Here is a 14,095-nt window from a genome sequence, read left to right as displayed (position 1 = left end):
CAGCCTAGGAACCGCATCCCAAACATCGGCCATAGCGATGGGGGACTGTTGGTGTTGACCGAAAAATATACATCCAACAGCCCTGAACGGCCAGGGCTACGTCTAGGCTCGCATGGCCTAGAACTATCATGAATGCAACCGGCGAGATGCAGTGGAGGTGGCGCAACGGGCATGCAACCGCACAGCCCTGGCCACCCTCAGATCCATCATATCCGGCCAGGCCCTGCCGGGCCCAGATCTAGGCCCACGAGCCTAGATCCAGCCGAGCTACCTACCTAGAGTCGCCACCGGCCGGGAGACACCGCATCTGCATCCGGACCACCTACCATCAGGGAGGCCATGTGATACGGGCATGAAGGCCAAGGTGAAGCCCAATTTCAGGACTCCACCTAGCTAGTTATCTTATTTATCGTATTTTATATCTATTGTCATATGTGGGCCAATTAGGGATTTTATTGAGTTGTCAGTTAGGTTTGGGCCTGTCCAAACCAAGCTAGAGAGGTCCACTAGGGCTGGCCAGCCAACCCCCTCATATAAGGGCTGGGACGGCTAGGATTTGAGGGTAGAGCTAGTTTGAGTTAACTTTAGACGCTATCGCATATGTTCTTGGTGAAGCATCCCTCCGGGGACGGCGCCGCCGTGTATCTAGTATAGTTGATGCGGAGGTTCTTGTGTTCATCAAGGATTGTCGTGCTTTGGTCTTGAGGCGTGGTGATCTCCATCACGTTGCTTGCTGAATTTATCCCCTACTTCAGGTTGCATTCCGCGCGTAATTGGAGGTATCTATCTACCTAGGTTCTCGTTGTGAAAGATCGAGCAACACCCAAGAAGGATTTGTTGGGATCCTCTTATCATGTGGTATCAGATTTCTGGGTTGCTCACGGCGAGGTTTTGTTGATCGATCTCATCGGATCGGTTTGCATCGGAGGAGATTGGCTCAAGGTTGAAGGAGGTTGAGGTGGAGGTAGTTTTGTGATGTTGGGGCGCAGTTTTTCCACCGTCTCGGGCTGTTTTTGCTGGCAGAATCGCGAATTTCGAGGTTTGGTTTCGGGAGGAAGATGCAGTTTCTGACAGCATCCGGTGCCAGGCCCGGTACATCGGCCCTACCACTGGCCGACCCGGCCCCAGTCTCGGCTAGACCGGCCCCACCATCGGCCGGCCCGGCCAAAACCGGCCTGTACGCCGGTGCACACCGGGGCGATTTCCAGGGGGCTCAGCTTTTCAACCCGGTGCACAGCCCGGCCAGACCGGCCCCTGGGCCGGACCAACCGGCGCGCCCAGGCCGGCCAGACCGGCTCCCTAGCCGGACCAACCGGTTCCCAGGCCAGCGCCCAGACCGGCGACTCGGATATCCAGGCTGGCCATTCAGCAGTCTTCCATGACGGATTTGTTTCCAGGCTATGTTTATGGCATACGGTGTTCGCGTGGCAAGAAGTCCAGTGTTGTTTTCAATGACTATCTTGACATTAGGCTGGGAATACAACGTCATGCATCCAAGCTTCGTTGGTATCTACACCATTTGGCGACAGTTGAAGAGTATGAAGATTGGGAAAAGAACATGGAACTGGGTTTCAATCGATGTCGCATATACAATGGGAACTTCAGTGGGTATGATGTGTATGTCCTTGCTCACCGGCGTGTGGACGAAGAGTTAGACCATTGGTGGTGTGACGCGGTTGACAGAGGAGAATTTGCTTGTACTTGGGAGGACTTCAAAAAAATTCTTCGTGATGGTTTCGTGTTACCGTATATGGAGATAAGTGAGCAGCCGCCTAGAGTTGTGCATGCAATAGAGGAAGTTGGCAAGAGCATAGTTCCTATTTAGGAGGTTGGTCCAGTACAGACAATCACTGAGGGCAAGGTGATATCTTCAGAGGAGAAGGAACCTGGCTCTGATACCATGGACACTACTATGACTATGGAGGAGGGTGTACCATCGAGTGGGCTGAATATGCAACTCAAGAAGGTACAAGATGATGCTTGCAAGACAGTTGACAAGGGTCAGCGGTGGATTTTGTTTCAAACTCAGTGCATTATAAAGGGCAAGGCTTGCAAGTTGATGATCGATGGTGGTAGCTATACTAATGGCATAAGCAAGGCGATGGTGGCAGCATTGGGGTTGTCTACATGGCGTCTTCCTGAACCTAAACGTCTTGAGTGGTTGAATAGCTGTGGTATGCTAAAGATTACTCATAATGTGTGTGTGCCATTATAGTTTAAGATTATGTTGATAAGATAGAGTGCGGTGTGTTGCCATTGGAGGTGTGTGGATTGCTACTTGGGCGTCCATGATAGTATGATCGTAATATGACACATGGTCGGAAAGCAAATACATATTCTTTTATGCATGGTCGCAAACAACGGACTTTGAAGCCTATGGGTGATGATCATATCAAGTCCCATGTGGAGTTAGTGGTCCGCAAGGAGAAGTTGTACAATCCTAAAGTGCAGCATGAGGTGCATGATGTTCCCAGCGTCGATGTTGGTGATGTTTCAGTCATGCATGTAGATGACAAACCAGTTCTTGTTGGTGACAAGCCGGATGAAGCTACACTTGTTGTTGATGTGGATGTTGCAACATGTGCTACAGTTCCAGTTTGTGTTGATGCTAGTATGCAGACTGATAATATTTGTGGTGATGGTGTTTCAGTACATAGTGCAGATGCGCGTGGGAGGTGTGGGAGGTGAGCGCGTCAGTGGAGACAGTGGGCAGCGGCACTACTGTGCTAGGAGTACTGCATTCCAGTTTTCCGCGGCACCGCGGATGCATAGAGGCAATGATGGTTGTGTTCGACAACTTAGTGGCCCAAGCATTACTCGTTTGCAGGGTTGCACAAAGATAGTTCATATTCAGCAACACATGGTTCCATCAAGACCTCACAAGAAGAAGGTATTGGTGCTGAAGTCCAAGCTTATGTGGAGAAGAAAGGAGACGCCAAGTGGTGTATCGAGTCAAGAACGCCGAGAGGAAGGATGTGGTGTGGTAGGCAGGCAAGACTTGAGGACGGCGCGGACGTGTGTTGTTCATATCACGTCACCTTTTCCAGAAGACCCTCACGCGTTATGGACAACGCTTCTTGAAGGGTTGGATGATACGGGCATGAAGGCTAAGGTGAAGCCTAATTTCAGGACTTCACCTAGCTAGTTATCTTATTTATCGTATTTTATATCTATGGTCATATGTGGACCAATTAGGGATTTTATTGAGTTGAGTCAGTTTGGTTTGGGCATGTCCAAACCAAGGTAGAGAGGCCCACTAGGGCTGGCGGGCCAACCCCCTCATATAAGGGCTGGGACGGCTAGGGTTTGAGGGTAGAACTAGTTTGAGTTAAGTTTAGACGCTATCGCGTGTGTTTTTGGTGAAGCATCCCTCCGGGGACGGCGCCGCCTTGTATCTATTATAGTTGCTGCGGAAGTTCTTGTGTTCATCAAGGGTTGACGTGCTTTGATTTTGAGGCGTGGTGATCTCCATCACGTTGCTTGCTGAATTTATCCCCTACTTCAGGTTGCGTTCCGCGTAATTGGAGGTATCTACCTATCCAGGTTCTCGCTGTGAAAGATCGGGCAACACCCGAGAAGGATGTGCTGGGTTCCCCTTTATCACCATGGCAGCGCCGACCAGGACCAGCGCTACTGGGTCGCTCCGCCGCGAGGAAGGGCGCCACCCCATTGGGCCCGGGAGTCAGAGCATCCCCACTCGTTGGCGCTCCCCACGCCCAAATCCGGCGAAATTTTCGTCCGGATTGGAGGAAGATTTGGCGTGGGGAGGAGTAGTTTCCCAGTCGTGTGCTCCCCAAGCGGCGTTTCTCGGGGAAAAAGAGGATGGCTCGGGAATCCGGACGAAAGAGGAGACACGTGGGCGTGGACGGTTGGTTTAGCTTCATCCGGAGTCCCCGGGAGACCCCGGGAAACCGAGGATGGCATGGGAGTCCGGACGAAAATAGGCTCAAATCCGGACCAAAACGAGGAACCGGGGGCCTGACTGGGCCGTTTTTCGCCGTCCGGATGAAAAAAAGCGGCCGTGGGGGGCTCTGTGGGGAGACGAGTGGAGATGCTCTCACAGAGGAAGAGAAAACCGCCGCTGCGCGCTGTCACCGCTCGGGCTTTGTCGCTCTGGCGGCAGCGGCTAGTGATGGGAGATAGAGGGGGGCCGAGGCCAGAGGGTGAGGGGGAGCGACGGGAGTGAGGAAGGTGTGATTTTGACTTGGCATAAGTTCCAACAAACTCATGTGTTTTCATATTGCACGTTATTTGTATGATGACTTGGCAGGTATTGGTTGATCACGGAAGATGGCATGGGAAGATGGTCGCTCCATCGCAGCATCAATCATACTCATGGATCACGAAATTCATACTAGTAGTAGGAGTATGATGAATTCATTCTACGAGATGAGCTTGATCGAGGTCCTTTTTAAAATGTGCGATCTGTAGGTTCTCCACGGCGAGCTTCTTGAAGTTGCTGCTCCTCTTGGTTCTGAAGAAGACGCCCCAGTTGTATGCCCTGTACCTGGGCGGGCTGTCATCGCTCACCAACTCCTCCACCGGCTCGATCATGGCGCCGCTGCCGGGGTTGAAGAAGTAGGGCAAGGAGAACCTCTCCTTGCGCGAGTTCACGGACGCCCGGTGCTCGGCGCTCTGGTACCTGTCGTTGCTCCACACCTGGACGATGTCGCCGACGTTGACGACGAGGGAGCCCGGGACGGGCCTGACCCGCACCCACTCTCCGTCGGGCCGGCGCCGTACGTCAAGCCCGCCGACGTCGTCCTGGTGGAGCACGGTGAGCGCGCCGGCGTCCTTGTGGCGGGTGACGCCGAGGGCGAGGTCGGGGCTCGGGCAGGGCGGGTAGTGGTTCAGCCGGACGAAAGTTGTTTGTGTCTGCTCGTCCTTGAAGAAACCATGCAGCCTGTCCGGTTTCAGCCCCAGGCTCCGCGCGATCAGCTCCAGCAGCTTCAGCGCCAGCTGCTCCATCGCCTTGGCGTACTCCTCCAGCGCCTCTCTGCACGCACAGATAAGTAAGTTGAGTGATATATGCACGAATTTGGGCTCCTATCGACCTGAATCGATCAGGGTTGCAGTGGTCAACCTGAACCCGGGAAGGTCCTGGGGCCACTTGTTCACGAACACGAGCTCGCCGTCGGCCACGGCCGCGGGCGGCGGCGGCTCGCGTGGGAAGAAGTCGAACACCTCCTTCCAGTCCCTGACGTTCTTGGTGTGCTCCGACTCGTAGTACCCGAGCGGCGCCACCGCGTCCCTCCGCACGGCGGCCTTCCGCTCCGCCGGCATCGCGAAGAACGCCCGCTGGGCCTCCAGCGCCCGCGCCATCGTGTCGTCGGGCACGCCGTGTCGCACCACCACGAAGAACCCCCACTCCCGGCTCGCCCTGCCCACCTCGGCCGCCAGCGTCTCCACGCTGGCCTGGTCGCCCGCGGCGAGCGGGGAGAGGTCGATCACCGGGATGCCCGCAGCCTCAGCGATGACTGCCTTGGGACGGTGCTCGGGGGCCTGCACGAAGGCCTTGTCCATGGAGAGGCTACTCATGTCGACCGGTGTCAGGACGATCGAGCTCTCGGTAGCACGTTCTTCTGATGAGTGGTGGCTACTGGGCAGTGTGTTGTGCTTAAATTTGAGGATGATGAGAGGACCAAAACGGGGGCGCTACGCTTAGTTGGGTCGAATGAATCACGACGAATCTTCGATAGGTTTGTCTGCATCTTGTGCTGGCGTGTCGTGTGCCGGCACAGGACAAGCTACCGCGCTGGCTGTTCGGTTCGGTGTGTTCTTTGTTTCTGACGTCACGAATGATCTATGGCGTTCCTTGACTGCGAACGCACGGCACAACGCATCTGGAACGCTTGAATTTCATCTTTTTCGCGGCAAACAACACTTGTATCAGAATAGTCCCGAGCAGTTCATATCAGCGTTTTGGTTAATTATCCGGTTACCGGACCACCCGGGAAAACGTTCCAGTAAAATAATCTCGAAATTTTTGAATTTAAACAAGAACCTTCTTTAAATGGTTCTACCAAGGTATTTGAAATCAGTTTTAGATTTTAAATTCATTTGATAACCAATCGGGGTCCTCCCGGATTTTTTTCCCTAGCGGAAACCAAAACCTTGGTTCAGAAAGGCTAGAGCCTAAGTACAGTAATCTTATTCATTCAGGTCTTTTGTTTGCGAGGAATCATAATTTTTTAGACCGAAGGCTCGACGAGCCAGACTTTGAATTAACAAAGCCCTCAACCGATCAGGATTATTACAAGAACAACCATAATAGAAAAAAGGAAATGAAAACTGAGATTACTAGCTAGAGATACAAGCACATGTGCTAAGTTAAAACATAAACCAAGAAGAGACCGTGCAGCACAGAACAAGGCTCCAAACTACAAGATTTACAAAGTAGCCCGAGGCCTCAGCTAAACACCGACAACTCAGCCGGAAACTTCGAGCAGCGAGCCGCCACTCCATGGAGTTGCACCAAACTGAAGTAGCACGCTAGGCCGCCAGCCAGAGGACCACCATCACAAGGGAGCTAGCTAACTGTACAAGTGAGCAGGTGAGGTTCCAGAGTTCAAACGGGGAAACCTTCACAACAGCGCCTCTAGGAAGGGACACGGCGCTCACGAGCATCATCGTTGTTGGCACGGGGGAGCCGTGCAATGATTTCGCATGAGCTTCAACACCCACCCCAAGGAAAGCCTAAGTCTTTGCAACTGCCATCAGGACATCCACTAGCTGTTGAGAACCACCAGTGTCCTCATGCCACGACCCCAACTCGTATAGCCACCCTAGGCCCAAGTGAGGTCACGCAAAACGGAAGCACACCATCTATATCAAGCCGGTCACATCAAGACGTCGTGCATCAACGAGAAGGGAATCCGAGGAGGACCTCGTAGAACCCGCGAGTCAGTAGGGCAACAAAAAGTGCCCAAGGAAAGGCAACTAGCAGCAGGATGTGTGTCATGGCCACGCCTCCAAGGAGGTGAACGACATCCATAGACATCGTCGTCACTGGCAGTGGCCTAGGCTTTGCGGTGCTTTCGCAGACACACCATCGCGTTCTAGCGTCCCTGCAGGTCAAACCCAACGCAACCAGCCTAGTCCAGTCAGAGCAACTCCGAGACGCACCATGCCCATGGTCGTCACAACTGTCTAGAGGGAATCAAGCAGCCGGTGGTAGTGAGTCGCCACCATGCCAGTGAAGCACCGCCCTACCAACCAATCACACCATGTTCTCTCAGGACGGACAAAACCCAAGAGAGACACGTGTGATGTCCCTGCCCCCGCGAAGAACAACAACCACAAGTACGGGACAGAGGGGTCGGGAATCCGGCCCAGCCTAGGTGACATCACCGGTCACCGGAGTCACCAAGTGTAAGCCTCAACCTATACAAGAGCACGAGCAAGCATGAACCCTAACAGATTCGAGCTCCAGATGCGTATGGCCCGCCCAGCCTGGGCAGAGCCCAGATGCAGCCCAGACCTAGGCCCGCCAGCCCAGATATGGGCCCGCCACCGCCCCTGGCCACAGCCGCATTGACACAGGGTCCCGCCAGCCAGGCCGCTGTGCCGCGCCACCACCCTACCAGGCTTCGGCCATGCATCCATTGCCGGCCAAAGGAAGCACGCCTCCCCACCGGTAGAGAGAACTTCCATGTGAGGCCCTAACCAGGCATGGGAGGAGGAAAGCCGGTGCCGTTGACGACGCACGGGATTTGCCCATCGGCTCTCGCCTACGGAGGCAACAAGGGACGAGGGAGAGGAGGCCTGAGGCGGAGGAGGAGAAGGGGTTGCCCCTGTCGCCGCAAGGGCGACGCGGAGCACTCGAGTTGTACCCACTTAAAAGTTAGGTCCTAGAGGAATCTTATTTCCTTATCGTTCTACAGAGCTTAGCACGAAGGTCTACCAACAAGTTATATATAGATGAGAAAATCGACGGGGCATAAGCAATCCCGATGACTAACCGTGTGCATTATTTTGTTCCAACCCGGCTAAACCGATGACCTGACCCGCACCGCACCCTCGTCGGTTTTTTTAAAACATAAGGTCACTCGGACCAGCTTTATTTATAAAGCCAACCACCTTAAGCATCAGGTGTTACATCGGATTCATAACCCACCACAACACGATAACATCATACAGAAAACACTAAAGAGACAACCACAACATCACCGAACAACAGGATTACAACACACAGAACTCCGGGAATGCGGTGTTGTCATCATCCCCATCCCTCGTCTGCGCCTCGAGCCTCCTGATCTCGAGAATTATCGCATCCAAAAGCGCCCTATCCGTCGGTCCGACCAGAACCCTCCATCTTTGCATATGCATGGACATTTATAGCAACGCATCAGCAGGGTTATTGATCATATTCCCTTTTATAGCTAGCTTATTTTCTAATGTTCCACAATGTCCAGCTTTGGGCCGCAAATGTGAACCACACTAGCCTATGGAAATCCTCCCGATAGTCCATGGATGATCCCTAGCAATTGTCTGGCCCATGTCGGATTCCAATTGCAGTTTAGGAGTTCCCTCACACCTGCCCACATAAACTTGGCTAAGGCCAAAGAAGATGTGGTTACAGTCCTCTCCCTCTCCACATAAAGCGCAGCTCCCATCGGAGGGGCCCCGCCATTTAACCTGCTGGTCATCGGCCGACAGCCGTCCCCGAAGCAATTGCCATAGGAAAATCTTGTTTATGGGCGCCACCCTCGTTTTCCACATGTCATCAAAGTGTGTAACTGCTGCACCCAGGGAGAGCCTGAAGTAAAGGGATTTCACCGAGTACTCCCCCGAAGCCTCTAACCCCCAAGAGACCTTATCTGCCCCCTGGCTAAAGGGCTGAAGGTCATTCGACCGTCTCTGTCAAGCCAAAGGTTTTCCTGAACCTAATGTGCCATCCCTCCGGTGATCTCATTCCCGCGACCATTGCATATGGGTTATCACAGCATGCAAACAGTAGTGGGAAGCTCACCCTAAGCGGACCAGTCCCTGTCCACCATTCTATCCAGAAGTAAGTTATGTTCCCGTCTTGGACCTGGTGTTTTTGCCCCCAGCTTGGAATACCACTTCAACTTTTGAATGGAGTTCCAAAACTGGGATCTCCGCATGGGGACCAACAAGGAGAACAAGTCTTGATCCCCAGGTACTTTTTTTCTTAGAAGGTCTGCCCATAAACCCTCCCCATCCTGATACAATTTTCCACACCCATTTCAGCATCACGACAATGTTCATGTGTTTTGGAATTGAGGATTCCTAAACCTCCAAACGTGTTGGGCTTACACATAGTGGCATGATCCACCATATGGTATTTTTGTTTGGTACCCACTCCTTCCCAAAAGAAGCGAGCCCTCGACTTATTCATGGCGTAGTGCGTCGCGTCATGGAGTAAGTAGAGTCCCATCACAAACATTGGAGAACTCGAGAGACACGAGTTAGTCAGTTCTAATCTCACAGCCGATGCTAGAAACATACCTTGCCATGGGTCAACCCTATGACCCACCTTTTCAGTTAAGAAGTGCCAATCCGCAACTGAGGTCTTGTTAGAAAATGGAAGCCCCAAGTATTTCATCGGTAGACTCCCCAGTTGGTAGTTAAGCCCCTCGGCGACTGATACGCGTGAAGCACACGTCCGTTGGGAACCCCAAGAGGAAGGTGTGATGCGTACAGCAGCAAGTTTTCCCTCAGTAAGAAACCAAGGTTATCGAACCAGTAGGAGTCAAGGAACACGTGAAGGTTGTTGGCGGAGTGTAGTGCGGCGCAACACCAGGGATTCCGGCGCCAACATGGAACCTGCACAACACAATCAAAGTACTTTGCCCCAACGTAACGATTGAGGTTGTCAATCTCACCGACTTGTCTGTAAACAAAGGATTAAATGTATAGTGTGGAAGATGATGTTTGTTTGCGAAGAACAGTAAAGAACAGAGTTTGCAGTAGATTGTATTTCATATGTAAAAGAATGGACCGGGGTCCACAGTTCACTAGTGGTGTCTCTCCGATAAGATAAAGGGATTTCTAGTTTCGTGCCCCTGGTTCGTTAGTTGTACTCAGTTTTCCCCAGCCTCTTAACTTTTCCTCAGTTTTCCCCTCCCTCTAGTTTGAAACCCCTTCCAGAGGCTCGGACGGGAGGGTTGCCGTCTGTTCATGAGGCCTTCCGTTACGGTGACGGCTAGGGAGCCGCGGTGGTTTTGACTTGACCGTTGCTTTCGAAATGTGTTGACTATTGACTGGAAGAGCTGACCCAAAGCTTTCCCCTCCGTCCGAGACTGGAGGAGCTCACACACCGCCCCTCCGCCGCCACGCCATCCTGCCCACCTACCTTATGGCGTCGTCCGCCGCCGAGCCGGCCCCGCCCCCACCACCACCCCCGGGCTCCGCCTCCACCAGATCTGGATCTACCCCTGTCCTCTTTGTAATTCCGTCCGGTGCGCCGACTATTCCCGCCGGCCGTGGAGAAGATTGGGAATCGGAGGGATCTAACGCATGGATTCCATCCGGGTAAGCATCGTCTCGCCTATCCCATGTGAATTAACGGTAGGCAGTTTTTGAGCGCCAATCGTTGTTGCTCAACTAACTGCGTTGCTTTTCGAATAGGATGGATCCAGACGCTGGCTTTTCGGCTGGTGGTTAGGCTGGATTCTAGCTTTACGCGTGATTCTAAACGCTGTAAGACTCGGGTTTAACTTCCTGCGGTGGTTGCAACCACCATCTCGTTAACGTATTTCAAAGCTAACATCTACGATAACTACACCTGGAGCTCTCTCGATGCGGTTCATTTCGAATATTTCAACAGCTCGGAGGGAAGATTTGTTCCACTAATTTCCGAAGAAGATCCGGGATTTCTTTTTGCTTTGAATGCTTCTTGCCGGTTCGGTAAAATTCGTATCCATGTGGACAGGGGCCGGGCATCATCCGAGTGCCGGGGAATCATCGGGTGGTCGGGCATCATGTCTCTCTACTGCTGCTGCCTCTCGCTAATAGTGTGCGCCGTGGCGCTCCTTGTAGGTCCACAGAAGCACCATCTGTCCCCAGTGCTAGTGGTAGCCAGATCGTTCGTACGGTCGATGTGGAGGACGATGCAGACATTGAGGATCAGCCTCCTCAAGATGATGAGGATGAGTTGATGTTTCCTGAATTGGTAGATCGATGCGATAAGCGGGCAATGGAGGATCAATACATGGAAGATATGGCTTTTGGTGCCAGATTTGATGACAATGATGATGAAGAGAAGAATGAGAATGATGACAGCCTCGTTTTAGCCGATTACGAAGGTGAAGACTTGCCAACAATTGAGTGGAACAGGGAGAAACCCCAGCTTGTAGAAGGCACCGTGTTTCAAACGATGATGGACTGCCGTAATGCAATTACTACATATCACATTCTCACTAAGAATAATTTCGAGGTTATTAAAAGTGAGCCGGGTAGGTTCACAATTAAATGCCCATACCCAAGGTGTAGGTTTAGGCTGCATGCATCCACAATGCGCGAAGCGGCTTGGTTCGGGTACTACGCCAACCAGCTTGTGTATTTAGATCACGGTGTAAAATTTGTTATCTATTACCGACATCCCTTATCATTATGTTTCAGATAAAGAAGAATAATGAGATCCATAGGTGTCCACCTCTAGGGGAGAGCCGAGCTGAAAACAAAGCTAGCGAAGACTAGGTGGTTGGCGAGATGTAATCCTAGATTGGCTGAGAGAAGAGCCTTCACTTGGTCCAACAACACTCGTAAAAAAGCTGGTTGAGAAGTATAAAATGGAGGTACCTTACATGAGAATGTTCTATGCAAAGGAAATGGCTCTTGACAAGATCAATGGTCCATGGAATGAAAGCTTTCAGTTGCTTTACACTTTCAAAGCTGAAGTGGAGATGGCTAGTCCAGGCAGTGTTGTAGCGATAGACAAGCATACAGTTCCCTACAAATTGAAAAGCGGGAAGGTAATGCACAAGGAATGTTTCAGAAGGGCTTTTGTTTGTTTCAAAGCTTGCTGGAAAGGCTTTTTGGACGGTTGCGGGCCTTATTTGGCCGTGGATGCATCAGCTCTTCATGGCAGGTTTAAAGGACAGCTAGTTGCTGCTACTCGCAGTTGATGGACATAATTGGATGTTCCCTGTTGCTTATGGGGTTTTGGAGGTTGAGTCACAGGAAAGTTGGACTTGGTTTCTGCAGAATTTGCGCGACCTTATAGGTCATCCAACAGGACTTGTTATCCACACAGACGCTTGCAAAGGTTTGGAGACTGCGGTAGAAGCAGTATTCCCTGGAGTGGAGCATAGGGAATGTATGCGACACTTGGTACAGAATTTTACAAAGAAATTCAAGGGTAAAGTTTTTACTGACAACCTATGGCCAGCTTCATACACATGCAGCTCTAGGAAGCATTGATACGTCTCCAACGTATCGATAATTTCTTGTGTTCCATGCCACATTATTGATGTTATCTACATGTTATATGCACACTTTATGTCATATTCGTGCATTTTCTGGAACTAACCTATTAACAAGATGCCGAAGTGCCGGTTCCTGTTTTCTGCTGTTTTTGGTTTCGAAATCCTAGTAACGAAATATTCTCGGAATCGGACGAAATCAACGCCCAGGTTCCTATTTTACCCGGAAGCATCCAGAACACACGAGAACCGCCAGAGAAGGGAGGCAGGGCCACCAAACCCTACCCCGGCGCGGCCAAGGGGGGGGGCGCGCCCCCCTATGGTGTGGGCCCCCTTCGACCTTCCTGCGCCGCCTCTCCGCCTATAAAAAGCCCCTGGATCGAGAAACCCGAGACCAATTGACGAAACCCACGAAAACCTGCCGGAGCCGCCGCCATCGCGAAGCCAAGATCCGGGGACAGGATCTCCGTTCCGGCACCCTGCCGGAGCGGGGAAGTGCCCCGGAAGGCTTCTCCATCGACACCGCTGCCATCTCCACCGCCATCTCCATCACCGCTGCTCGCTCCCATGAGGAGGGAGTAGTTCTCCATCGAGGCTCGGGGCTGTACCGGTAGCTATGTGGTTCATCTCTCTCCTATGTAGTTCAATACAATAATCTCATGAGCTGCCTTACATGATTGAGATTCATATGATGATGCTTGTAATCTAGATGTCATTATGCTAGTCAAGTGAGTTTTACCTATGTGATCTCCGGAGACTCCTAGTCCCACGTGTGTAAAGGTGACGAGTGTGTGCACCGTGTGGGTCTCTTAGGCCATATTTCACAGAATACTTACTCATTGAATGGCATAGTGAGGTGCTTATTTATATCTCTTTATGATTGCAGCATGTTGTATCACAATTTATCTATGTGCTACTCTAGTGATGTGTTATTAAAGTAGTTTATTCCTCCCGCATGTGTGCAAAGGTGACAAGTGCGTGCACCGTGTTAGTACTTGGTTTATGCTATGATCATGATCTCTTGTAGATTATGGAGTTAACTATTGCTATGATAATATTGATGTGATCTATTCCTCCTACATATGCATGAAGGTGACGAGTGTGCATGCTATGCTAGTACTTGGTTTAGTCTCGTTGATCTATCTTACACTTAAGGTTACTTAAACATGAGCATTATTGTGGAGCTTGTTAACTCCGGCATTGAGGGTTCGTGTAATCCTACGCAATGTGTTCATCATCCAACAAAAGTGTAGAGTATGCATTTATCTCGTTCTGTTATGTGATCGATGTTGAGAGTGTCCACTAGTGAAAGTCTAATCCCTAGGCCTTGTTCCTAAATACTGTTGAGTTACTACTGCTTGTTTACTGTTTTACTGCGTTACTACTGCTGCAATACCACCACCATCAACTACACGCCAAGCACTTTTCTGGCACCATTGCTACTGCTCATACTTATTTATACCACCTGTATTTCACTATCTCTTCGCCGAACTAGTGCACCTATTAGGTGTGTTGGGGACACAAGAGACTTCTTGCTTTGTGGTTGCGGGGTTGCATGAGAGGGATATCTTTGACCTCTTCCTCCCCGAGTTCTATAAACCTTGGGTATCCACTTAAGGGAAACTTGCTGCTGTTCTACAAACCTCTCGCTCTTGGAGGCCCAACACTGTCTACGAGGAAAGGAGGGGAACGTAGACATCAAGCAC

The 14,095-nt window shown here is 51.4% G+C and overlaps 1 protein-coding gene across 1 annotated transcript; it reads right to left on the bottom strand.

The window, feature by feature from the left end:
• Positions 1 to 4,377: 4,377 nt before the first annotated feature.
• LOC124696523 (jasmonate-induced oxygenase 2-like) lies at positions 4,378 to 5,538 on the bottom strand. The gene is made up of 2 exons (XM_047229238.1): positions 5,084 to 5,538; positions 4,378 to 4,996 (listed from the first exon to the last, which is right to left on the bottom strand). Exons 1-2 carry the CDS (start codon positions 5,536 to 5,538, stop codon positions 4,378 to 4,380), a joined length of 1,074 nt encoding a protein of 357 aa, XP_047085194.1.
• Between the last annotated feature and the right edge of the window lie 8,557 nt (positions 5,539 to 14,095).

The sequence above is a fragment of the Lolium rigidum genome, chromosome 3, assembly GCF_022539505.1.
Source record: "Lolium rigidum isolate FL_2022 chromosome 3, APGP_CSIRO_Lrig_0.1, whole genome shotgun sequence".
NCBI classification, from domain to species: domain Eukaryota; kingdom Viridiplantae; phylum Streptophyta; class Magnoliopsida; order Poales; family Poaceae; genus Lolium; species Lolium rigidum.
The sequence above is the reverse complement of the archived record's forward strand: the minus strand, read 5'-3'. Positions and strand labels throughout refer to the sequence as shown.

Coding starts and splice junctions, on each gene's coding strand:
- LOC124696523 (XM_047229238.1), bottom strand. CDS start 5,538: ATGAGTAGCCTCTCCATGGACAAGGCCTTCGTGCAGGCCCCCGAGCAC. Junction 4,997..5,083: donor CAGGACCTTCCCGGGTTCAG/GTTGACCACTGC, acceptor CTGTGCGTGCAG/AGAGGCGCTGGAGGAGTACG.